The sequence below is a fragment of the Miniopterus schreibersii genome (genome assembly GCF_964146895.1).
Source record: "Miniopterus schreibersii genome assembly, chromosome: 16".
Taxonomy (NCBI): Eukaryota; Metazoa; Chordata; class Mammalia; order Chiroptera; family Miniopteridae; genus Miniopterus; species Miniopterus schreibersii.
Genome location: NC_138116.1, coordinates 44,411,644 through 44,436,115, shown reverse-complemented (window position 1 = coordinate 44,436,115; position 24,472 = coordinate 44,411,644). Strand labels below are relative to the sequence as shown.

The 24,472-nt window shown below is 58.0% G+C and overlaps 1 protein-coding gene across 1 annotated transcript in view; it reads left to right on the top strand.

Moving 5' to 3' along the window:
• Positions 1 to 8,248: 8,248 nt before the first annotated feature.
• MYO15A (myosin XVA) overlaps positions 8,249 to 24,472 on the top strand; it is a gene marked incomplete at its 5' end in the record, with an annotated part of 50,247 nt that continues 34,023 nt past the window's right edge. Inside the window, 13 exons of the mRNA XM_081115825.1 lie at positions 8,249 to 11,932; positions 13,920 to 14,002; positions 14,590 to 14,653; positions 15,400 to 15,509; positions 15,854 to 15,928; positions 16,158 to 16,248; positions 20,101 to 20,204; positions 20,344 to 20,407; positions 21,282 to 21,395; positions 21,876 to 22,037; positions 22,868 to 22,981; positions 23,558 to 23,616; positions 23,702 to 23,825. Of these exons, the coding sequence (XP_080971951.1) occupies positions 8,249 to 11,932; positions 13,920 to 14,002; positions 14,590 to 14,653; positions 15,400 to 15,509; positions 15,854 to 15,928; positions 16,158 to 16,248; positions 20,101 to 20,204; positions 20,344 to 20,407; positions 21,282 to 21,395; positions 21,876 to 22,037; positions 22,868 to 22,981; positions 23,558 to 23,616; positions 23,702 to 23,825 (4,848 nt within the window). The remainder of the gene's footprint in view (positions 11,933 to 13,919; positions 14,003 to 14,589; positions 14,654 to 15,399; positions 15,510 to 15,853; positions 15,929 to 16,157; positions 16,249 to 20,100; positions 20,205 to 20,343; positions 20,408 to 21,281; positions 21,396 to 21,875; positions 22,038 to 22,867; positions 22,982 to 23,557; positions 23,617 to 23,701; positions 23,826 to 24,472) is intronic.

Genomic DNA, 24,472 nt, shown 5'->3' with positions numbered 1-24,472 from the left:
AAATATACATGGGGCCCAGGCGGTAGACGCGGTGGGCTGGGCCTCTTTCCCCTCCCCTGCAACACTGAGCTGCTCCTCTGGGCTGGCCATGCTTCTGGGGCCAGCCACAGGACCCCCATTATGTGGCATGCAGGCAGGGAGCAGGCCACGGGACCCAGGTAAGGAAACCCTGATCCGGGACCCTTGGGGTCTGCCCCAACCCCCACCCCCAAGTTTGCAGGTGGGAAGAGGGAAGGGGGCTGTGAGGTCCTTCTGGGCCTCAGTTTCTTCATCTATAAGATGGGCATGATGATGTCCATGTAGTCCTCCTGTTGGCATTGCCAAGACAGCTCAGTGGCTTAGCTCTTCCCTCTCCCGACTGCCGCAAGGCCTAACCATGAGGTCCTAAGTGAGGGTGTCTGTCTGGGTGATAGTCACTGCTACTTCCTGCCTTACAGGGAGGGGAGGGCCCTGGTTTCGCAAGGCATCTGATCCAAACTGATTCTGTCCCCCAAGCTGGCTGAGAAGGAGACGTGAGGCCAGAGGTCTGGGTGTCCTTGGGCTGTGCAGGCTTGGACCACTGGGCCACCGTGTCCTCACTGCATGGTCTTGTGTCCTGGGCCCAGTCTGTGTGTTTGTGCATCAGGGCTGTCCATGCGTCTCTGTCAGAACTTGGCCTTGGGTCTGTGGCTGGCTCGGTTATACTGTCTTAGCCTGAGTGAGAGCCAGAGGCACTGCATGGTGTGCTCACCCAGATTGGTGCGAACTGGCAGCTCACAGTGCCCTTGCCCTGGGGGAGGTGTCCTCACGGCTGAAGAAGCCCCCACTGACACCTCCCAAAGGCCCCTGACCTACCCCCACCAGGGTGCACTCCAAGGATTCGGCCCTACCTGAGGCTGCCACCCTGTTCCCATCCCTCACCTACCCTGGGCCTTCTGTGTGGGGAGGTTCTGGCTAGGGCGACCTGAAGCCCCTTCCTGCTCAGATGGCTTGGTTGTCTTGTGAAGGTCAACAGTGCTCCCACCCCACTCAGGCCTGCCCCTGGCTACAGGGCTGCATGCCCAGGGGTGGCCCTCCTGTAGCTTTAGAAGATTTGGGTGCAAAGGAACCCAGGGTATAAATGACCATCCACCTGTGCATGTGTTCATCTCCATATCCCTTCCTCTCCACGTAGATTCCACAGGTCCTCATTTCAGAAACCACTTTGGGCAGGAAACCCAAAGTTCACCTGTCCTCAAGATCCCACCCAGCCCCAGGAGTGCTGCTGGGGGGACTTACACCCCCAGTAGCCGGGCATCGGTCCACAGCACTGCCTGCCTCAGGCTCCCCCTCAGCAGCTCTTCCAAACCTGCTCTGTTCCCCTTGAACCCTGGCTAGAAAACTCGTCTCCAAACACCCCACACTTACCTGCTCCCTTTCCCCTCCATGACGGAGGCATCTCCTCAGGGCCTCCACATGCCGCACCATGGAAGACAGATGGTTTAGCCGCCTCCTGCTCCCTCTCTCTCCCAGGTCTGTTCCCTTGATTTGCCAATTACAGTTGACCTTTGAACAACACAGGCTTGAACTTCATGGGTCCACTTATACACAAGTTTTTTTCCAGTAAGTATATTAGAAATTTTTTTGGAGATCTGCAACAATTTGAAAAACGAACCTAATTTTCTTAATAAAATTTTCCCTTCTCTAGCCTACTTCATTATAAGAATACAGTATATAATACACATAACATACAAAATATGTGTTGACAGTTATTAGTAAATCTTCCAGTCAATAGTAGGCTATTAGTAAAGTTTTTGGGAAGTCAAAAGTTGCACGTGGATTTTCTACTGCACCCCAACCCCTGCTTTGTCCCAGGGTCAGCTGTCATCATTCATGTGCTCGGGCTGCTATAACAGCACCACACCGGGCAGCTTAAACAACAGAAACTTGCTTCCTCACAGTTCTGGAGACTGGAAGTCCAGGATCAAGGTGTCAGCAGGGTTGGTTTCTCTGGTGACGGCTCCCTTCTCTGTCAGCTTCTCCCTCCTGTACAGTCTTTTAGGACTGGAATCTGAGGCCCCCTTCTTGTTCTGTCCCTCTCAGGCAGCCTCACCCCCACCACCCCCAGCCTCCATCTCACCCAATCTGTGTGTCCAAACTGCCTCCTTAACTCAGCACCTGGACGTCCCAGTCACCCCAAACCCTCCTTGTCCCAGACCTAGCCTGTCATTTCCATACCACCCATCTTGCCTCAGAACAATTCCCCTGTCCATTCAGCTACACTAAGCCAACCCCGAGGTCCCCCAGGTTCCACACCAGCCCCCATGCAGCCCCTCACTGAATGTGTCCACTGCACTGTCACAGCTGCCCCAGACCAAGCCACTGTCCTCCCTGCCCCCACTGTGCCTCCCCTGCCCATCCTCCCACACACAGTAGCTCAAGAGCTTTTTCCAGAACACCTTCCAAAAGCAATGTGAGGCAACGGTTGAGAGCATGGACCAAATTCTGTTTCAAGCTGCGTGGCCTCAGACAACTTTCTAGACCTCTCTTGGCCTGTTTCATGACCTGTAAAGCGGGAAGGATAGTAGTCACTACTTCCTGAGGTCGTAGTGGGGGTTGAATAAGCAGTGTGTGGCCTGGTCGTTCTCAGCACAGGCCCCACTGCTTTCTCACTGGACTCGGCTGCGTGACCTACCCTCTTTAAGACCAAGCCCTTCGTTTGTAAAATGCGAGTAGCCCTTCCGCATACTGAGAGGATCTAGTGAGTTATATAGGAAAGCATTCTGAGCCTGGCACATAGTAAAACTTGGCAGTGTTGATTACTTTTGTTATCTTCAAAATGCAGATCCCAGCATAACACTGCTGACAGTGGTAAACCTTGCCACGGCTCCCCACTACTTTAGGGATGGAGATGAAAGTTCTGCCCCAGCCTCCAAGGCCTCGTGGGGTCAGTCCTTCCTGCCAGCCTAGCTGCTTCTCGCTGCACATGCCCAGTCACTCCACACCTCTCACATTGGCCTCTGCACATCCTGTCCCATCTGCCTGGAGCATGTCCCTCTCCCATTTGATCAGCTCCCTCTCATCCTTCAGATCGTGGCTCAGGGTCCTCAACGCAGGAGCCTCCTTGGCCTTCCAATGTGGTGTTCACCCACCTGCACGTGGCCTGGCCTTCATAGCTCTTCTCACAGCTGCAGTTTCCCCCTTGTTGGCGTGGCTCTTTACTTAAAGCCTGTGTCCCCCCTCGTGACATTGGGAGCTCCATGAGGACAGAGACCACGCCTGGTTCCACTTGACTCTGTGACCCTCTGGTAGTCAGCACAGTGCCTGGCACATAAGTGCACAACCAATATTTGAGGGATGACTGAGGCTTGTAACCCCCTCTGTGCTTGCTGCAGAGGCTAGGGGCCTGAGAGGGAGGGAGGGAGGAAGGACCCTGAATCCACCAGAGAAGAGGTAGCCCCAGTTTACTGGGGGCACTGTCCCCACAGCCTGGGAGCTATCCTAGGCCCCGGAGACCAGAATGGGTCCGGCAGGCAGGCCCTGCTGCCAGCAGTCATCCAGACCACTTTCCCAGAGCAGATGGGAGTACAGCCTGTAATACTGCGATCAGCAACAACAACTGCACTTTATTCACGCCAGGCACTGAGCCCAGCACCATTTCTTAATGGTTCCATCAGCTCTGGGAGTAGGATGCACTGTCAGCAGTACCCACACTTACAGGCGAGGAGAACAAAGGGCTGCATGACTTGCTGTGGTCAGATCCAGGACAGAAGCCAGACCTGACCTGAGCTGCCCGGGTCCACATCCCCCAGGCCCCTCTGAGCACTGTGGGCCCTCCTGCAGCTTGGCTCTCCTCTGAGTCTGTCACTTCATCTGCACAGTGGGGCCCTGGAGCCCAAAGATGTCTACCTCAGGTGTGCTGTACCCCCCAGGTTCGCTGTACATCTCAGGTTCACTATATACCCCAAGTTCGCCGGACATCCAGGTATGCTGTACACCCAGGTGTGTGCACCCCAGGCTCGCTGTATACCCAGGTTCGCTGTACTCACAGGCAAGCTGGTTGGCCACTTGCAGATGCTGGCCTCTCAGTTGTTCTGGATAAACTCCAGGAGGCCAAGGACCTCCCACTTGGGGCAGGTAGGGAGCGTGGCTGGGGCAGGTAGGGAGCGTGGCTGTGGAAGGTGTCCTTGAGCCCAAAATAGCCTGGCCTCCTCTCCCCTCCTGTTGCCTCAAATGTTGCATAGATCTGGAGGCTGGGGTTGGACCCTGCAGCCCTGACAGTCTTCTGGGAGCGCCTCTAAAGGACTTTCTAGTCCTGTTTCCTCATTCTCGCTTTTATATGTTACTTTTTTGTTCGTTTGAATCAGAAATGCACTCACATTTCAAAAATCAGACCACAGAAAGGTTTGCAAGATAACCATTTTCATCAATTTCTTGAATATCTTTTCTAGGATTTCTACATGTAAATAAGAGCAAATGTGAATTTATATTCTTACACACAAGCACGCACATTTCTTGTAAAAAGGCAGGCCTAGGTCTGTATTACAGACAGCACACGTTGGCAGGTCCTGGGGCTCTCCCCTATCAGTACAGAGCTGGCCTTTAATAAAGTGCATGTTCTTTATGATAGCTGCGTAGCGCCCCACTGCGGAATGCAGCATGGCACAGCACATCAACAAGAGGTTTGGTGTGTAGGCCATTCCCTTTGTGCACAGGCTCTTAGGGTACATTTCCAGCAATGGGCTCCTCCCTCCCTCCCTCCCTCCCCTCCCTCCCTCCCCCCTCCCCCCCTCCCTCCCTCCCTCCTTTTTTGTAACAACTTTATTGAGAAATAAACCACACAGCATACGATTCACCCACTCAAGTGTGTAGGGTACAGTGGGTTTTGGTATGTTCACAGGCACACACGTACCTTGTGACTACTGCAGTCCTTTCTTCTTTGAACCCTCTCCTGTCAGGCTATAACCCCCTTACTCCCACCAGTCCCCTGGGACCACCCTGGTCACTCTATATAGCTGCTTCCAGTGGTCAGCTCTCTGTCCTCAGTTAACCTGACCCATGTGCCCATTTGCTGCAGCTCCCCTGCCCTCCTCTTCAGCTACTCACCATCTCCTTGAGCCAAACAGTGCAGCCCCAGGGTTCATTCCTTGGGTCTGTCCTCCATTGGCACCTTTTCACTGGTGTCATCCTCCAGAACTGTGGCTTCACCACCACCTAGGTGCCACTGACTCTCTAATGGATATCAGCCCTGATCTCTGTGGTGCCCACCCAACTCCCTGGCAGTGCCTAACAGACATCTGAAACCAACACGTCCAAAGCTGACATGAGTCTTTCCTCCTGTACTGGCTCTGCCCACTGCCTTCCTCACCTCAGGTATGGCCCCTCCAACCTCACCTTTGTTGATTACAGAAATCTTGGAGGTATTTGTGACTCCCCTGTAGATCCTGTGGGCTCTGCCTACAAGACCTACCAGCATCCCCCCACTTCTCCCCACCTCCACTTCCTCCAGCCTGATCCAGCTCCCCATAGCAGCCAGAAGGATCCTGTGAAGACTGAGGTCCAATTGCATCCCTTCTCTGCCAAAAGGCTCCCATGGCTCCAGCCTCACAGTCAAAACCAAGTCCTTACCATGGCCCACAGTGCCCTGTACATCTGCCCCCAACCTCTGACTTTACCTCCCACCTTCGACCCTGACTGCACTCCCATTCCCCTAGCCTCGCTGATCCTCCATCACATCAGGACCATTGTGCTTCCCCCAGGGCCCCTCCCTCTCCTCCTGCAGCTCTTAACTCCACAGTGTCACTTCCCAGCGGGCCATCCCCAACACCTGTTCAATGTTGCCCCTCCGCACTTGATTTCAATCCCAGCACTTATTACCACCTGACAAGTTACATCTCTTACTTTCCTTGTTTGTTGATGGCCTCCCACCCACATGTCAACTCCACAAGGGTTGTGTGTTTACCTGTTTTGTTCTTAGCTGTATCCCTGGGAAGATAGAGCCTTGTGTACAGCAGGCTTTCAACAGATACTTCTGAATGAATTGACGAATAAGACAGCCAAGCAAATGTATGCTGGTTACAGGACCCTGAGGGTCAGGGGCCAGGCTAACTGAGGAATCCAGCTCCCCTCCCACATGATGGCCCAAGGACCCAGGAGCCTAGCCGGCAGGAGGGCCTAGCAAGGAAGGTGGCTTTGGAAGGCCTGGGTCCAAGCCCGGTTCTACCATCCCAAGCTGGCTGACCTTGAACAAGTCACTTTACTTCTCTTAGAGTTTCCTTATCTAGAGAATGGAGGTGATAGTTCCCATCCCAGGGGCCTGTTGAGAGAATCTCATGAGATAATAGTGGCCAAGGCTCAAACTGAAAACTGGCCCCAGCCCGGCCGGGCCTGGCTCAGCGGTTGAGCGTCAACCTAGGATCCAGGCGATCAGGGTCAATTCCCGGTCAGGACACATGCCCCGGTTGTGGGCTTGATCAATGACTCTCTCATCATTGATGTTTCTATCTCTCTCCTTCTCCTTTCCTCTCTCTGAAATCAATAAAGGTATATTTTTAAAAAAGGAAAAAAAAAGAAAACTGGCCCCAGAGGGGCAGGGGTGACTGCTGGCATCTCTGAGCTCAGATAGAATGAACCCATACCCTCTGTTTTCCCTCAAGTGGGCAGCAGCCACAGAGTCGTACGAGGCAGAATGGGCAACACAGGAGGCGGCGACGGGGAGAGCGGGTGTCCCTCAAAACCTCACACTGCAGCAGGCCGAGTTTTTCTGCATGACTCCTGCCCTGGAAGCCACCTGATTACTCTAGTTCCTCCTGTCAACTTACCTTCGGCTCCCTGGGGGCTGCCTGCAGCAAGTGCCAGCAGCTCCTGACAGGACCCTCCTCACCCCCCCCCCCATGAATTGCTGGGCACTGACTGGCTCTTGGTGAATCTTGGGGGAGGAAGAACAGAGAAGAGAGAAAAGCAGAGAGGCAAAGGAAGTGAGGAGACGGGAGAGACCTGCTCGCTCACTTATCCACCTCTCAGTCCCCGCTCGCTGGCCGGTTCATAGTTGAGCAAGCTGGGGCTCCAAAGCCGCCTCAAGGCATGGGGTCAGCAAGGGGCAGAACCAGGGCCAGAACCTTTCTGTGCCAGACTCGTCCATGCAGAACCTTAGTGGACCAAAGAATTCGCTTTGGACCTGAAGACTAAACAAGCTCAGTGAGTGGAGAGCTAGACCTTAGCTGGAGGTCTGTCTTTAGCCACCCTGAGCCCTGTATGTCCTGTTCGTTCACCCATGGGCAGAGAGGAGGGGGAGGGGGAATGGTTCTGAGGCCTCAGGTCCCAGGGCTGCGACCCCCAAGCTCTCCCTGCACCCCCTTCATCTGACAGGCCCCAGCCTCCGCCTCTTACAGTGCAGGTTCTTGGAGGTGGACTGGTTATCGGCCAGACAGTGGGCATACGGCCTTGGGTCGAGTCCCCCCTGGATGGACCAGCTGCGCCAGAGCGTCAGGGTGGCACGGCCAGGGGCTGGCGGCCTTCAGGGCGGAGCGCAGGGGCCCGCCCAGCGCCAGCAGCGGCCTCGCGGGTCCTGCTGCAGCTCTGAGGTCACAGGACGCGGCCCATCGCTCCTTCCCACAGACAAGCAAGGTGCGGCCGCGGGGCACGGGCTTTCCAGAGGCCACGGGGCCGAGCGGGACCCGGCCAGGCCGCCGGCCCTCGGTTCCGCCTCGCGGCCGGAGCTGGGAGCGGCCATGCATTATTCACGCCCGCCGCGGCTCGGGTTGCAGGCCAGGGCCCCGGCGCCTGCCGGCCTCCTCCCTCCTCCCTCCCCAGCGCCCCCGAGGCCCCTGCAGGGTTTGAACGTCCCGCGCGGCTCGGCCCAGCGCCTCAGCCCGGGCGGCCGCGAGGGCGGGAGGCCCTCCTGGCGCCCCCAGGGCCCAGGGCCCCGCCCGGTAACCGACACCGTGCACTTTCCACCGGGGCCTGAGGTGAAACCCGAGGAGGTGAACGACGGGCCCGCCCTCTTGGAAACCGGGTCCCGGAACCGCCCAGCTGCCCCTCCCCGGGCCGCCCGGCCAGCCCCAGCCGCCAGGACGCCGGCCGCGCGCGAGGCCCGGCAGGAGCGCCCCTGGCCGCCCGGCCCCTGAGCGCCCAGCCCTGAGCGCCCAGCCCTGAGCGCCCGGCCCGGCAGGAGGGCCCCTGAGCGCCCGGCCCCTGAGCGCCCGGCCCTGAGCGCCCGGCCCGGCAGGAGGGCCCCTCGCCGCCCAGCCCCTGAGCGCCCGGCCCGGCCCGAGGGGCGCAGGCGGCCGCCATGGCCAAGGACGAAGATGACGAGAAGAAGGCGAAGAAGGGGAAGAAGGGGAAGAAGGCGCCGGAGCCCGAGAAGCCCAAGCGGAGCCTGAAGGGGACGTCGCGGCTGTTCATGGGCTTCCGCGACCGCACACCCAAGATATCCAAGAAGGGCCAGTTCCGCAGCGCGTCGGCCTTCTTCTGGGGCCTCCACACGGGCCCGCAGAAGACCAAGCGCAAGAAGAAGGCGCGCACCGTGCTCAAGTCCACGTCGAAGCTCATGACGCAGATGCGCATGGGCAAGAAGAAGCGCGCGATGAAGGGCAAGAAGCCGTCCTTCATGGTCATCCGCTTCCCCGGCCGCCGCGGCTACGGCCGCCTCCGGCCTCGCGCCCAGTCGCTCAGCAAGGCGTCCACCGCCATCAACTGGCTCACCAAGAGGTTTCTCATCAAGAAGGCGGAGGAGGCCGGCAGCGAGCGGGCCGCCGTGGACGCCTGGCTGCACCGCGCGGGCTCCCGCGTGGGCTCCCGCAAGCTGCCCTTCCCGTCGGGCGCCGAGATCCTGCGGCCCGGCGGCCGCCTGCGCAGGTTCCCCCGCAGCCGCAGCATCTACGCCTCGGGCGACCCCGTGGGCTTCCTGCCCTCCGAGGACGACGCCCCGCTGCGGCACGCGGGCCCCCGCCGGTCGCTGTACGGGCTGGAGGGCTTCCAGGACCTGGGCGAGTACTACGACTACCACCGCGAGGGCGACGGCTACTACGACCGGCAGTCGCTCCCGCCCTACGACGAGCCTGAGCCCCGCCTGGCCGCCTACGGCGCCTATGGCCCCTACGACCCCTACGTGGCCTACGACCCCTACGCGGCCTACGACCCCTACACGGCCTACGGCCCCTACGGCCCCGCCTGGCCGCCCTACGCAGACCGCACCCCCGGGTACCCGCCCGAGGACGCCTACGACCCCTACGGCCCGGACTACTACGGGGGCGCCTACCCCCCCGCGTCTCCCTACGCCTACAGCTACGGCTACGACGACTACGAGCCCCCCTACGCCCCCCCCGGGGCCTACGTGTCTCCCTACAGCTACTACGACGGTTACGGCTACGAGGCCGAGCCGTACGCGCACGGCTACTACCTGGACCCCTTTGCACCTTACGAAGGGCCATTCCTGCCCTACGACTTCCCCTACGAGGGGCCTGCCCTGGACCCCTACGGGGTGCCCTATGACGTGCCCTACGGCGTCGCCTATGCTGAAGGCATCTACGGGGGTGGCGGCCAGGCCATATACCCCCCGGAAGTGCCCTATCTTTACCCGGAGGAGTCGGCCTTCGCATACCCATGGGCGCCACCCCCCATCCTGTCGCCCTACAACCCTTACGCCCACCCCATGGATGACATCGCGGAGCTGGAGGAGTCGGAGGAGGCGGCCGGGGAGCAGCAGGGCACCTCCTTCCGCCTGCCCAGCGCCACCTTCTTCGAGCAGCAAGGCATGGACAAGCCCGCCCGCTCCAAGCTCTCCCTCATCCGCAGGTTCCGCCTCTTCCCGCGGCCCCAGGTGAAGCTGTTTGGGAAGGAGAAGCTGGAGGTGCCCCTGCCCCCCTCCCTGGACATCCCTCTGCCCTTGGGGGGCGAGGAGGAGGAGGAAGAGGAGGAGGAGGAGGAGCCGCGCCTGCCCCTGCGCACGGGGCCCTACGCCCACCCACTCTGGGGCTTCCTCACGCCGCGCGAGCGCAGCCTGCAGCGGGCCCTGTCGGCCTTCGGCGCCCACCGCGCCCCCCGCGGCCTGGGCTTCGGGCCCGCGTTCGGCCGCCCCGCGCCGCCCCGCGCCGCCGCCTCGGCCACCTCGCTGGCGCGCTTCCTCAAGAAGACGCTGTCGGAAAAGAAGCCCGTCCCGCGGCTCAGGGGCAGCCCGAAGGCCGGGCGCGGGGGCCCGGCGGTCAGGGAGGCGGCCTACAAGCGCTTCGGCTACAAGCTGGCCGGCATGGACCCCGACCGGCCCAACACGCCCATCGTGCTGCGCAGGGCGCAGGCGCGCGCGCAGAACAACAACAACTCGCACCGCGCGCCCGCGCCCGCGCCCGCGCCGCCCGCCCACTGGAGCGCGCTGCTCGCCCCGCCCGCGCCCCGGCGGCCCCCCAGCCCCGCGCCCCCCGCCGCCCGCCCGCCCCCGCCGCCCGCGGGCCCGCCCGGGCCGGCCTCGCCCTACGGCTCGCTCCGCCGCCACCCGCCGCCCTGGGCCGCGCCGGCCCACGTGCCGCTCTCGCCGCAGGCCAGCTGGTGGGCCTTCGCGGAGCCCCCGCCCCTGAGCCCCGAGGGGCCCCTCGACCTGCTGGCCTTCTCTGCCCCCCGGCCCTCCTTCCGCGGCTCCCGCCTGCGGCGGGGGGCAACCTTCAGCTTCCCGGGGACCTCCCCGCCGGCGTCCCGGAGGCAGGCCTGGCCCCCCCTGCCCTCTCCCCAGCCCTCGCTGAGGAGCCTGCCGGGCCTGGGCTACCGCTCCCCCGTGGGGCCTGCGTCCCCGCAGCCGTCCTTGCGGGCCGGCTCCTTCCAGCCGACCTTCTCGCCCCTGCCCCTCCGGCCCCGGTCACTGCGGGAGCCCCTGTACCCGCGCCGTGTCTCCGGGCGGCCGGGCACCCCGCAGGCGCCCCTGCTTTCCCCTCTGCTGGGCCCCGGCCCGCGGCGCGGCTCCCTCAACCTGCCTTCGCGCCTCCCACGCTCGTGGCGCCGGCTCAGCGAGCCGCCCATGCGGGCCGTGAGGCCCAGGCTGCGCCAGTCCTTCCAGAGGCCTCTGAGTCCCGGGGCTTGGCCTGCGGCAGTGGCCGCCGCTGCGGCTGCCCCCGAGCTCCGGGAGAGCCCGCAGGAATCCGAGGACTCCGAAGTACCCTGGACGGTGCCCCCGCTGGTCCCCAGCTGGGACATGGACATGCCTCCCAGCCAGCGCCCATCCTCACCTTGGCCAGGACGCGCAGGCAGCCGCCAGGGCTTTTCCAGACCACCCCCTATACCGGAAAACCCCTTTCTCCAGCACGTTGGCCCTGTGCCGTCCCCTGACCCCCAGCTGGAGGACCCAGCCTCTGACTTGACCAGTGTCTTCCTGGGCACACACCATGACCTGGGGCCTGGAGAGCTGGCCAAATCGGCCAGCCCCAGCCCTGAGAAGCCCAAAGAAGAGTCGCACCCTGGGAACCCATGGCCACCAGCAAAGCCTGAGCCCCCAAACCCAAAGCCCCCCAAGGACTCTCCCCGAGAGCAGAAGATGCTAAGGCTCAGCCTCTCCCACCCTCTGGCTGCATATGACAGGATGAGGGCCACATGGCCACCACGGCGCCGCTGGGGAACACTACCCAGTGCCCCAGCCCCCTTGGAGTCCACTGGGGCGCCAGGGCTGCTGCCCAAGGCAGGTGAGCAGCGCAAGGCAGGTCCTGGGCGTCTGGCTGTAGTCCTGCCTCAGGTGCAGAAGCTGAGCTCTTCCCAGCAAGTTAGTTCTGCCACCCTGCAGCCCCCCACCCAGCCGACTGAAGACCCAGAACCCAGCCTCAAGATGAGAACCTGGAGTGTGCTCTGGTCCTGCCTCTGGCTCCCAGCGGAGACCCACCGACGCTGGCCACGAGTACATGCCTTCCCCCCATCCTGCTTCCTGGACTCTGAAGCTGCCTATCTGCCCCATGGGGGCCCCTGGGAAGAGGTTGGCCCCAAAAGCTGGTGGAACAAGGTATGGGGGCACAGGTTAGAGGGAGGGCTTGGCGGTTCTGTCCTGGGAAACGGCTGGAGACAGCCTCAGGACCCTGATGAGCTGCTGCCTTATTGGGTCTCAGACTTCCTATCTGAAACGTGGGGAGAACAACCCCAGGCTCCACAAACCTATGAAGGATTGAACAAGGGATGCCCAGCACAGACAGGCACAGAACAGAGGCACCAGAGAAACTCTTTCCAAATCACTTTGGGAAAGGGATCTTGTCCTAGCGTGGGCTCTGAGCAGCCCTGGCCTAGTCCAGCCTGTATGGCACGTCCATCCCCAGCTGTTCTCAGAGATTTGGGCTGAGTACAAAACTTCAGGACTTGTCTGTCCACCCTGACCCACCCTGTTCTACCCTGTCCCACCCCACATGCACATTCATACTGTTCGTTTTCCTTCCTCCTGACCCTTCCTCCAATTAGAGTCTTCTCTCTCTCTGGGGTTCCTGCTTAAGGGCAGTCCCCTGGGCTGCAGGATTTTGGACTATCTGAGGTGAGGGGGCTTAGGAACCAAACTTCCAGCCTCTTCATTGCACAGTGGGGCAACCAAACCCTAGAAGGTCACACAGTAGATCAGGGCTGAGCCAGAATTCTTCCCCAGTCTGGCCACCTGTGGGGTGAGGGGCAGGCAGCTTTCTGAGGGGTGCCAAGCCCATGCCTGGCTGCCATGCTTGCGGTGGAATGTGAGCCCCGGTGGCTGTCAGCGAAGGGGGAGTGGTCACCGGAGCCTCCCCTGGGGTGCCTGGGGTGGGCGGGGCACAGGCAGCAGGCCGTTCTCAGCCTATGCAGACCGGTGCCCCTGGAGCGGGCAGCCAGCTAGCCCAGCAATGGCGACCGGGGCAGCCTGGCTGCTGGGGGGGCCCTGGCCCCGGCGGCGGGTGCCCAGAGCCGTGTGGGCCACAGCATTGCGGAAGCGGGCCACAGGGCGCCCTGGGGTGAGGGGCAAGGATGCCTGGGCACTCCTCACCCTCGAATACGTGAGTGGCTGAATTATTCAGGGTTTGCGGCCACTGGCACACATGGGCAGACTGGTGGGCGGGAGGCCAGGGCCCCAGGGTGATACTCCCTGTGGCCTACTTAGCACTCAGAGCTCCCTCCTGGTGTCTCCTTTCCTCACCTGCTCAGGGAGGGGTATGGGCTGGATCTAAGAGGCTGCACAGGCGAGGTGCACATGTGTGCCTCTGTGCTGGGACGTGTGCTGGGTGGGCCACAGCCAGGCAAGGAAAGCATGTGTGTGGCCCAAGGTCTAAGCAGCTGTAGCATTCATGGGTCCCGTGTGTGCACAGCCAAGCTCAGCAGAGATCTTGCAGTCCGAACGTGGCATCAGGACTTTTGTCTCAGGATCCTCAGGTGTGGGGACAGCCCCAGGTGTCCATGTGCACGAGACTGTGTTAAATGGACATGGAGAGCATGTGCCTCCAGTCAGGCACCACAGGCCTTCACACATGTCAGCAGGCATCTTGCAAGACCCCAGGTGTGCGTGGGAATTGTCTGACCTGTAAATGCTGTTGCGTGTGGGTCTGTGCACATGGGTCTACATGTTTGCTCGGCCTACGCACCAGGGTACAGCACTGAGTGGGATAGCCCTTCTTGGTCTTGGTCTTCCTGGAGGCCCCTTCCACCAAGATACAAATGGTTCAAGTTGTCACATGAGCAAAGACTTGGGGTCCACCCTGGAAAAGGGTGTCAGCACTGGGTTGTGGGGGGTTGGGAGGGAAGTCAGTGGGAGCAGTGCCCATGTGCAGCACTTGGGAGCACATGGGAACGCCCGGGCAGAGGGCAGCTGTGTGTCCCTGAGGAAGGCTTCACGGCCCCTGGCGTTCCAAGGCAAGGAGGCCCACAGGACCCACCTGGCTGTGTTTAGGGTTCCCTCTTTCACAACAGGAGCAGATCCCAGTGTGTCCAAGCTAGGGAGCCATGCGTAGGCACCCTCTAATAGGTGACCAGAGGACTTTCTCCCACAGATGCACTCCATCCGCAACCTGCCATCCACTCGGTTCCTGGAGCAGCACCGGGAGGATGGTGTGGAGGACATGACACAGCTGGAGTGAGTGGGCAGGGTGGCAGGTTCAATGAGGGGTCACTGGGGAATGGCCACACTCCCAGCCAGAGCACCTCCTCCTAACAGGGATGCCTCTCACCTCCTGGAACATTTTCAGAGCCTTGGTTTCCTCATCTGCAAAACAAGGGCATACAGTGTCACAAAAGCCAGCTGTGTGTCCAGCACAGCTCTGCACATCAGATGGGCCTGGGTTCAAATCCCAGCCCCACCACTTACCAGTTGGAGGACCGTGGGCAAATCACTTCATTTCTATGTGCCTCAGTTTCTCAACTATAGGATGGGGATGGGATGGCTGTTATGAGTGTGCTGGCACATTGGAGGTGCTCAAAATGTGAGGGCTGTGCATCCAATTATGGTGACTCAACCCTCACAACTGCTACCTAAGAGCATCCCCAGCCCAGTGAGTGCAGTAGGGACAGTGATTATCATACCCACTGGGCAGATGAAGAAACTGAGGCATCAGGAGGTTAAGCAACTTCCCAAGTCCTCACAGTGTCAGAGATAGGACTTTCTGGCCAGGCCCTGCACTGGGGGGAAGTGGACCCTGACTGCCCTTCTTCCTGCTCTCCCAGAGACCTCCAAGAGACCACTGTGCTGTCCAATCTCAAGACCAGATTTGAACGGAACATCATTTACGTGAGTCCTGGGGTGGCTCTGCCCTAGGCAAGGGTCTGGCAGGCAGCTTCCTCCTTGTTTCCTGGGGCCCCAGTGGGAAGCACAGGTTTCTCCTGCTGGGCCCCAGACTAGTGGCCTCTGGTTTTAACTTTGAGGTTTCTACTATTTGAGCCTGAGGCTCGGACATCCAAGGCCCTAAACATAGAGTCTTAGAGCAGGGGGTGCCAGGAGTAGAGACCTGGAGACAGGGAGCCCAATGAATAAAGCTTCCCGAGTCCTAGAATCCAGAGACCTGGGTCCCAGGAGTGGAGCAGCCAAGGGGAGGACGGGAGCCACTGATCACAGAATGACAGAGGCCCAGGACCACAGTGCAGGCATCAGGGTCACCCTGAAGGGCTCTGGTCACCTCAAAATCCCCTATCCTCCCAACCCCTTGCCCCCTCCAGACAGTGGAGGTTTGGTTTTATGATGAGGCAGAAGCTTGGAGCCTGGCCCTGACTATGAATAAGTGAGGTAGGCAGCAGCTAGCACTGGGGGGCTTTCCTCACTCCAGCCTCCGACCAGCCTCAGCCTGGTACGGTACCTGAAATCCCACTACCAGACCAGATGACTCATCAAGCCGTTAGAGGGCCCAAGGTTTGAACACTGAGGTCAGGCAGCCAGACATTTGTCCCCATGGAGACAGGGATCCAGGTTCCCAGGGGCAGGGGAGGGACACACAGGGCTGCAAGGAACCACGGGCACTGAGGCCACTGTCTGCACAACAGACGTATATCGGCAGCATCTTGGTGTCGGTGAACCCATACCGGATGTTTGGAATCTACGGGCTGGAGCAGGTGCAGCAGTACAGTGGGCGGGCCCTGGGAGAGAATCCTCCGTGAGTACTTCCTGGACTGGGGAAGGGAACTGTGCTGGGCTCTCCTGAGTCTCTGTCTGAGCTTGGTGAGCCTCTGGCTGCCCCTCAGTCATAGGTTGGGGCTGGTGGCAGTTGGCAGTCCACCTGCTCAGCCCAACAATATTTCCCCAAGCCCTGGCCATAGCCCCTACTGGGGCTGCGGCCACTGGGGCTCAGACTGTGATGGGGAACATTTCCCCAAGAATGAGGGGTGGAGCAGGATTGCCTGCTTGACTGGACAGAGATGCCACTCCACCTGCCTTCTGGGAGGTTTGGAAGCACAGAAGAAGGTCCATAGTAGTGCTCCCTGTGGCCTGTCTCTCCAGGCATCTCTTTGCAATTGCAAACCTTGCCTTCGCCAAAATGCTTGATGCCAAACAGAACCAGTGCATAATTATCAGGTGAGCAGCAGGTCAGGCTGGGTACCTTAGTGCATGTGTGGAGGGGAAATATGGGGGGACCTCAGGCAACAGGTCTGCCTCAGACAGACTGCTGTGGGTCCTGGGAAAATCACTCAGCTTCTCTAGGCCAGCTGGCCTGCCCATGTCCTCTTGCAGCATGGCAAGGTATAGGGAGCCTTGGAGAGGCAGTGAGCTGGTTGAAGCTTACTCTGTTCCTTTGCCTGGTCAGTGGCGAGAGCGGCTCTGGAAAAACTGAGGCCACAAAGCTGATTCTACGCTACCTGACCACCGTAAACCAAAAGCGGGGCATCATGCAGCAGGTAAGTCTGTCTGTCTTCCCAGGGTCCTTAACTGAGCACCCCTTGTGCTCCCCAAGAGGTGAGACTTCTTGGCTCCACTTGGAGGTTGGGGAGGCCAGGCCTAGGGTTGCACCAAGAGTGCTCTTAGGACTTGGAGCTCTCTCTCCCCTCCCAGGTAGAGTCTGTGGGGACCTCCTTTCTGCATCCATGCAGCTCCAGGTTCTACCCCTCCTGGGCCTGGCTGGAGGAGAGGCCACATGGGCAAGGGGAGTCACTCTACTCCTGCCTGGCCTCGCCTTCCTGGTATGGCGCTCAGTCGTTGTGAAAGAGGCAGGAGAGGCCTGAATGTGGGGCAGGTCCATGGGGGTGTGGGCCTCTAGATGCTGGGACACTGAGGAGGCCAGGCCAGAGTCTGCAGGATTGGAGGTCTGCTCAGAATGCAAACCCTGTGAACCTAAGAACGTTAGAGGTTTCCTGAGGACCTGTGTGCCTGGCCTGAGCTGGGCTCTGGGGAGGCAGGCAGCAGCAACACAGCCTGACTAATGTTCCCACCTTCGTGGAGGAAACAAAAAGGAAAGTCATACACCAGTGAATTATGTATCTGTGGAAGGGTGGTAAGTTGTGGAGAAAGATGTAGGGAGGGGGATGGGGAGTGCTGGGGTTTGTAATCTGAAGTGTGGTAGTCAGGATGGGCTTTGCTAAGAGGCAAGGAATGGGCCAGAGGATGTCTGGGGGAAGAGCAGACAGGCAGCGGGAAAAGCAAGTGCAAAGGCCCTGGGGCGTAAACAGGTCTGGTGTGCTCAGGAGATAGCAGAGTAGCTGCATGGAGTCCAGGTGAGGGAGGGCGGTGGCTCAGGCCAAGGAAGTAGACCCCAGTGCAGTTCAGAGTCCAGCCAGCAACTTACTGAGGGACCAGATAAGGTTGTAATGGGGGGGACAGTCTAAGGGCAACCAGAGGCATTTGGCCTGAGCCACAGTGAGTACAACGCTGCCATCAGCTGGGTGAGCAAGGCTGAAGAGAGAAGACAATGGTGACCTTGAGGTGTCTGCTGGGCATCCACACAGATGGTGGGGAGGAAATGATGCACCTGAGCCTGGAGGTGAGGGAAGGTGGGGCTGGAGGCAAAGGTCCACCAACTCAGAACCTGACTCTCAGACTCTCCACTCTGGGCCCATAAAGGTTTGTAAATGGTCATGTGACCCAGCCAATGGCAATCTCAGCAGGTGATCTTGGGGGCATCAGGCGGGGGCTGCTCAGCCCTCAGGTGGGAGTGGATTGGCCCAGGCTTTTGTTACTTCCTGGTGGGCTCCTCTGTTGCTTACCTGGATGTTGCAGCCCTTCCCATTAGCCTGAGTCTCCTGGCAGCTAACCAGACCGTCCCTCTGCTCCAGGCAAGGTTTTCAAAACCTGTAAGCTTATACTCCTGGAAGGATTGGCTAGGCAGGCAAGCAGATGTGTACGTGGCGCCCCTCCCATGAGCAGTGCCTTCAGTCATATCCCTCCAGAGCCTCACGGGCAGCCTGGGACAGGTACACTGGGGTCCACTCATGGATGGGGAAACTGAGGCCTGGGAGGGAGATGACTTACCCAGTGTCCCAAAGTGAGAGGATAGAGGCACTGGGATTGGAAGTTTACGGCAGAGGCCATCTTGGCAGGATTTCGGGGGATAGTTGGAGTTGTGGGACATGGCAGGTCTACGAGTTTCTATGCCCAGCTTCTGAGTATGTGCCTGCCAGCCGCTGGGACAACTGAGGGTTTATTTCATAGCCACTACTCATCCCTGCTCATGTAATCAGGCCAGATTTAGGGTCAGTTTTAGGCATGGCAGAATCCAAGGTCTTAAACAATGTCCCTTGTCCTGGCTCCACCCCCTCCCATGTATGGGCATCATCCTCAACCAGTCTCCCATTGGGCAGCAAGATGGTGCTGCGAACCACAACCCACACCTCTCAACAGGCCAAAAAAGTTCTCAGGCCTCTCTCTCATTGGGCTGGTTTTAGCCTTGTGCCCTCACTGGACCCAGTCACACTTTGGCTAAGGCCTGGGCCACAGGGCTGAGAATATGACAAGGGTTCCCCAAGGTGGGGACTGGCTGGACCCTCTGCACCCCAAACCATAGGCACCACTCCATCTGGGGGCTGGGCTGATGGCACCGCAGGACCAGATGTTAACCCACCTGACTCACCTGTCCTTTCCCCTGGCCCCTGGCCCCGTGCCCCAGACCTGCAGTGGGCACTAGGGACAGAGAAGCAGCTTACCCACCCCTCAGGTGCCCTCAAGGAACTCCCAGACTGAGGGATAGTACAGGCCACAGTCCAGGCAGACCTTGACTCGCTGAGCTACCCCAGGCTGGCCCCTGCTCCTTTCTGGGCCTCAGTCTACTCCTCTGTACAATGGGCACAGTATTTCTTGGATTAAACAAGATCATGGGAATGACCAGATGGAGGGGACAGGCACTTTCCCCAAGCTAACAGGTATTATTTCTATAGACACTGGGCTTCTCCTGCCTCTCCCTTAAGAGTTTATCCTGAGAAGATGAGTTAGCAAGAGAACATTGCATACACAACTACGTACACACTGATTATGGTGCTGTGCTCTCACTCTTACGGACACGTTACCTCACCTCTCCAAGTCTCAGTTTTCTAATCTGTAAAGTGGGTGATATTTGGGCCTACTTTATAGGAATGCTAATTAGCCAAAGGATCCAGTGCATAGTAGGTGCTTAATAAGTGGGAGCTGTGATTAGCTGTGCCCTGGGCAGCTCTGCTCTCATAAAATACGATTCCTCATTTCATCTCTTTAGCAGAGATTTGTTGAGGGCCTCCTGTGCACCAAGTCCTGTGTAGATGCTGGGCCCCAGAGGTATGCAGAAAGACAGATTCCTCCTGTAGAGGCAGACATTTTAGTGGAGGTAGGCATACAAAGAAACGAGAGAATTTGCCAATGGTGCTAAGAGCTCCAGAGGGAGAGAATTCTGGTGCTCAGAGGCAGGAGTGCACCTGGGTGTGGAGGCCACAGTCAGGAGGGCCATGGTGCTGGGCAGAGCCAGGGAGGGGAGATGAGGCCAGCAGGGGTTGTGCTGTGTAGGGCCTTGGAGATCACAGTGAGGTCTTGGCTTTGAGCCTGAGTGAGGTGGGAGAACGTGACCTATGCAGGTTTTCAAGGAACCCCTGGAAGGAGCACAGGCAGGGTCAGGGAGAAGGGTCTTCCAGGAGCCAGGTGATCCATGACTATGAGGGGGGGAGAAGAGGACATCCCAGAGCCTTTCAGGGGTAGATCTAGCAGACACCCACACCTAGGGCCACACTGCAGTCCCCAAGCCCAGACACCTGGGGTCTCTGAGGCCCATGGCCTTACCTGGTGGTTCTCCTGCCTGCCACAGGGGCCCAAAGGGATCTGACAGTCCCTCCATGGTCGGAGGTCCCTGGTGGTGCGGGGGGAGAGGTGGTCAGGCCTACGGGTGACCTTCTTCTGTTCTTGTTCCCCTCTCCTTCTCCTCCCTGCTGACTGCTCCTGAAGATAAAGGTATTTGGAGTGTGTGTGTGTACATGCTCATGCCCCTGTGAGTGCATGTGTGGGTGTGGACAGTGGCAGGATTGGCAGGAAGTAGTATCTAACAGCCTGTCCTGACTGGGGGCTGCCTTGTGAGAGGCTGGGGCTGGAAGAGGGGGACCTGGGGTCCGTGTGTAGGGATTGGGCTACATGAGGTGGGGGTATTGAGGGGACCCTGGGATTCTCTAGGGAGCCAACTCTGGTTGCCCCTCGCAAAGTGTGTCCTAGGGGAAGTCTGTGTCTTGGAAAGCCTGGGGTGGCCCTGGCCATGCTCCTCACTCTAGGCCACCAGAATAATTTCCACATCTTCTGGGGTCCAGATCCTGGAGGCAACGCCCCTCTTGGAGTCCTTTGGTAACGCCAAAACTGTCAGGAATGACAATTCCAGCCGCTTCGGGAAGTTTGTGGAGATCTTTCTGGAAGGGTGAGTGGGACAGTGGAGGAGCCCCCAAAGACCTTGCAGTGCACTCCAGTCCTGGCACAGCCCCTCAGAGCCAACACCAGCCCCCATTGCCCTGCCCACTGACTGCCCAGGCTTGAGTTGACTGTGCTCCTTACCCCAGGGGCGTGATCTCTGGTGCCATAACCTCCCAGTACCTGCTCGAGAAATCCAGGATTGTGTTTCAGGTGGGCCAGGCCCTTCAAGGCCCTTGTGTGTTGGGACATGGGACAGGGTCGGGGTGTGGGTGTATACTCAGTGCCTGGCACCTGGCCAGGCTGGGTAAATGTTGAATTAATGAAGCAATAGATGTGTATGTGTGAGTATGTGACCCAATCTCCTTCCCTCCTCCATGCCCTACAGCCACTTTGGCTCTTCCCTGTCCCTCAAGCACACCAGGCATGATCCTGCCTCAGGACCTTTGCACTTACTATTCCTACTACCTGGAGCACTCTTCCCCAGACACCTGTATGGCCAAAGCCTTCACCTCCTCCAGGTCTTCCCTGAAATGTCACCTGTGCAGGAAAGCTATCCCATTTAAAAATGAACTCCCCACCCCCTTCACTGCTTTATTTTTCCCAGAGCACTTCTCACCACCTGATGTATTTTATGTTTCAGCCAGTGATTTGCTGAGTATCTGTCTCCCCAGCTAGCAGGTGGGATCCATGAGGCCAGGGACTTCTGTCTTCATTGTTCCCCACTGTGTCCCAAGGGCCTGAAAACAGGGCCAGGCCCATAGTAGGTGCTCAGCCACCCTGGTTAATGAGCCAGCAGGAAGCCTGTGTCTGCTCTATGGACAGGAGTGTGCATAGGCGTGTGTAGCCCATACACATGTGAGAACGGCCACCTTTCTCATTAAATGCTCATTAAGTGCAGGGCTTCTCCACTCCCTCTCCCTATTCCCAGCCAAAACCAAGCTGGGAGCTCACTCAGCACAGAGGTGACAGGTCTCACCTGTAGGCCTGTGTGTGTATTTATATTTATGGGCACACCTGGGCCTGTATGTGTGTGGGGGTCACCTAGGTGGGTGGCTCCCCTCGCACCCACACACCCGCTCTGCAGGCCAAAAACGAGAGGAACTACCACATCTTCTACGAGCTGCTGGCTGGGTTGCCTGCCCAGCTCCGGCAGGCCTTCAGCCTGCAGGAGGCTGAGACCTACTACTACCTGAACCAGGTGAGCACCAGCAGGCACCCAACAGTCCCCTGCCCCATCACCCCAGTGGGCTGAGAGAGCCAAGTTGTGTTCTGATGGCCAGCAAAGATGATGGAGCTTTGGGAGGGCAAGTTTGGATGTGAGGTGTCTCATCGTGGCACTTAAACAGGGGTCAAATCTGGGGTAGAGGAGGCCTACATGAGTCTCCACTTTTCTAGAGACTTCAACAGAACTAAGCAGCCTGGAGCTACTATACTTCCCCTCTAGTGCCTCAGTTTCCTTATCTGTAAAATGGGGATAGCACGGTACTACTTTCCAGGGATGTGGTGAGGATTAAAGGAAGGAAATGTACAGTACCTGCTCAGAGCCTCCTGGCCCGTGGGGATGAAATGAGTGCTGAGTGGCTGGCTTGGGCCATGCTGCAGGTCCAGACAGAGCAGGGTCCTTAAGGGCTCCCAGCCCCACCCAGGGTCCCTGACACCTGGGTCTGCCCTTGCCTAGGGTGGGAACTGTGAGATCTCAGGGAAGAGTGATGCAGACGACTTCCGCCGGCTCCTTGCTGCCATGGAGGTGCTGGGCTTCAGTGGGGAGGACCAGGACAGCATCTTCCGCATCCTGGCCTCCATCCTGCACCTGGGCAATGTCTACTTTGAGAAGTATGAGGTGAGAGAATGTCACAGCCTGCCATGGGGCCTCGGGAACCTTGGGACACAGGCATCTCTTCAGAGGCCTAGGAACCATTTATATTTGCCTTTCAGGTTACATCATACACATATCGTTAGTTCTTTATTCCCCCACTTTGGAGTTCACCTTTGTCTTGATGTATGAGAGCTCTTTACATATGTTAAGGACGTAAGCCCTGTTTCTTTGATATGAATTGTAATTATGTCTTCTGGTTTATCATTTATATTTTGACTTTATTTCCAGGTATTTTGGTGTTTGGGTTTTGGCCATATAGATTTTTAAAAATATTTTCAGGTACTTCATTAATCAATCTTTTCTTGTATAAATTTTAGCGTTTTTATCATTTTTAGAGAGACCTATCTCTCTTAAAACAGCTTTCTCCCATAATTTTTTCAAGATCTTTTATGGTTTTAATGTTTTGTTTTTTTCACATTTAAATCTTTGGTCCATCAGGAATTTATCATAGTAAGGTGTGAGGTAGGCATCCAATTTCTTTTTTCCTAGGCAGTTACTCAATTATACTAATTCCCCCACTTGAGAGGTACAAATTTGTCATATACTAAATTCCTGTGTACATTTATGACTAATTCCAGACTTCCTATTGTGCTTCATTAATCAATTTACATACTATCTGTCTGTTATCTGTTTAAATTACCATAGCTTTGTAATGTGTTTTACTATCTCCTAGGTTGCCCTGCACTCCTATTTCAGAATTTTCCTGGCTCTTCTAGCTTGTTTATGTTCTTTTTTATGAACTTTAAAATCAGCTTATTTAGCTCAAAACACAGTCCTTTTGGTATTTTACATAGACAGACGCACAGGAGGTGGCCTCAGTGGTCAGCGCCCGGGAGATCCAAGCCGTGGCAGAGCTGCTGCAGATCTCCCCTGAGGGCCTACAGAAGGCCATCACCTTCAAAGTGACCGTGAGTTTTGCACTGGAGACGCCATCAAAGCCTCCTGCCAGCGCCTGCAATGCTGCTCTGTGCCCCATCCTGGGGGGGCCCTCTCACCCCCTTTCCATCCACCTTCTGGATTGGGCCCAGAGGGGGTTAACCTCAGACCCCAAAGGCATTAGGTGCCCAATCTCCAGGCCTTTGCATGGGCTGTTTCCTCTGCCTGGAATGCTCCTCCCTTTTCACCCCTACTCCTGATTTGAGACCCAGCACAGCTATCCTCACCTCCAAATGGCTGTTCCTTACCCCTGGCTGGGTTGGTACCTCCTCTTGCCTCCTACAACCCCTGGCCCTTCTTCCCTTCCCACGGCTGACCTCACTGTGTCATGTATGCTTATGCTGTGTCTTTCCCGTTAGACCAGTAGCCCCACCCCGACCAGCACAGTCAGGCAGAAAGGAGGAAAGGGTGTTTTGTTCCACCCCTGGCCTACTGTGTACCTAAGACCAGTCACTCCATTTCCGTTTCCCACCCCACCCCAATCCTCTGGGGACTTCCTGGAGGTGGTGGCCAGCCTGCTGTCACTCAGGGGCCACGTCCCTCCTTAGGAGACAATACGAGAGAAGATCTTCACCCCCCTGACCGTGGAGAGTGCCGTGGATGCCAGGTGAGGCTGCACCCCTTCCTGCCCAAGCCTCCAGATGTCTAGCCCCACACTGTGCACACCCACCCCAATACCATCTCTGCTCCAGGGATGCCATCGCCAAGGTCTTATATGCGCTGCTGTTTGGATGGCTCATCACCAGGGTCAATGCACTGGTATCCCCCCAGCAGGACGCACTGTCCATCGCCATCTTGGACATCTATGGCTTTGAGGTGGGCTTCGTGGGTGGGTAAGGGGTGGGGGGACGTAAGGCTTCATCTCTCTCACATTTCTCTGTCGACAACACAACCATTGTTTGTTCAGTGCCCCCCCTTATTATCATCTCCCTTGTTTTCTACCATTTCCTTTATTCTCCCACAAGCACTCCCTGTGGCCTCTGGGTGCCAGGCCCTGTACTGGGCAACACAAGGGACCCTGGAAAGGACCAGACCTGGGCTTTGCCCTTGGGAAGGTTCCAGGAGGACTGGGTGGGCATGGGGACAGAAGTTGACGAACACACATGGTCAGAGCCGTAACAGAGTCAGCCTGGCCTTGGTGGGGCCTAGGGGAAACCCTTAGCTGGGCAGCGATGAGGGAAGTCTTCCTAGGAAGGGAGGAGACATCCCTGAGCTGTTTCCTGAGGAAGCAGTAAAGGTGGAGGGAATAGCATATGCACATTGCACGTGCTGAGAGGTGTGGTGGGGCATGGTGTCTGGAGAGCTGGCATTCATTTGCTAGGGTGGAGAGATGCGACCACAGCACTGTTTTGAGTGCACAGTGAAAGGAATAGTGTGAGATGGCATGATCATAAAAATAAAAGTGACAGCTAATACTCATATGGTACCTACTGCATGCCAGGTACTATCCTAAGTGCTTTATG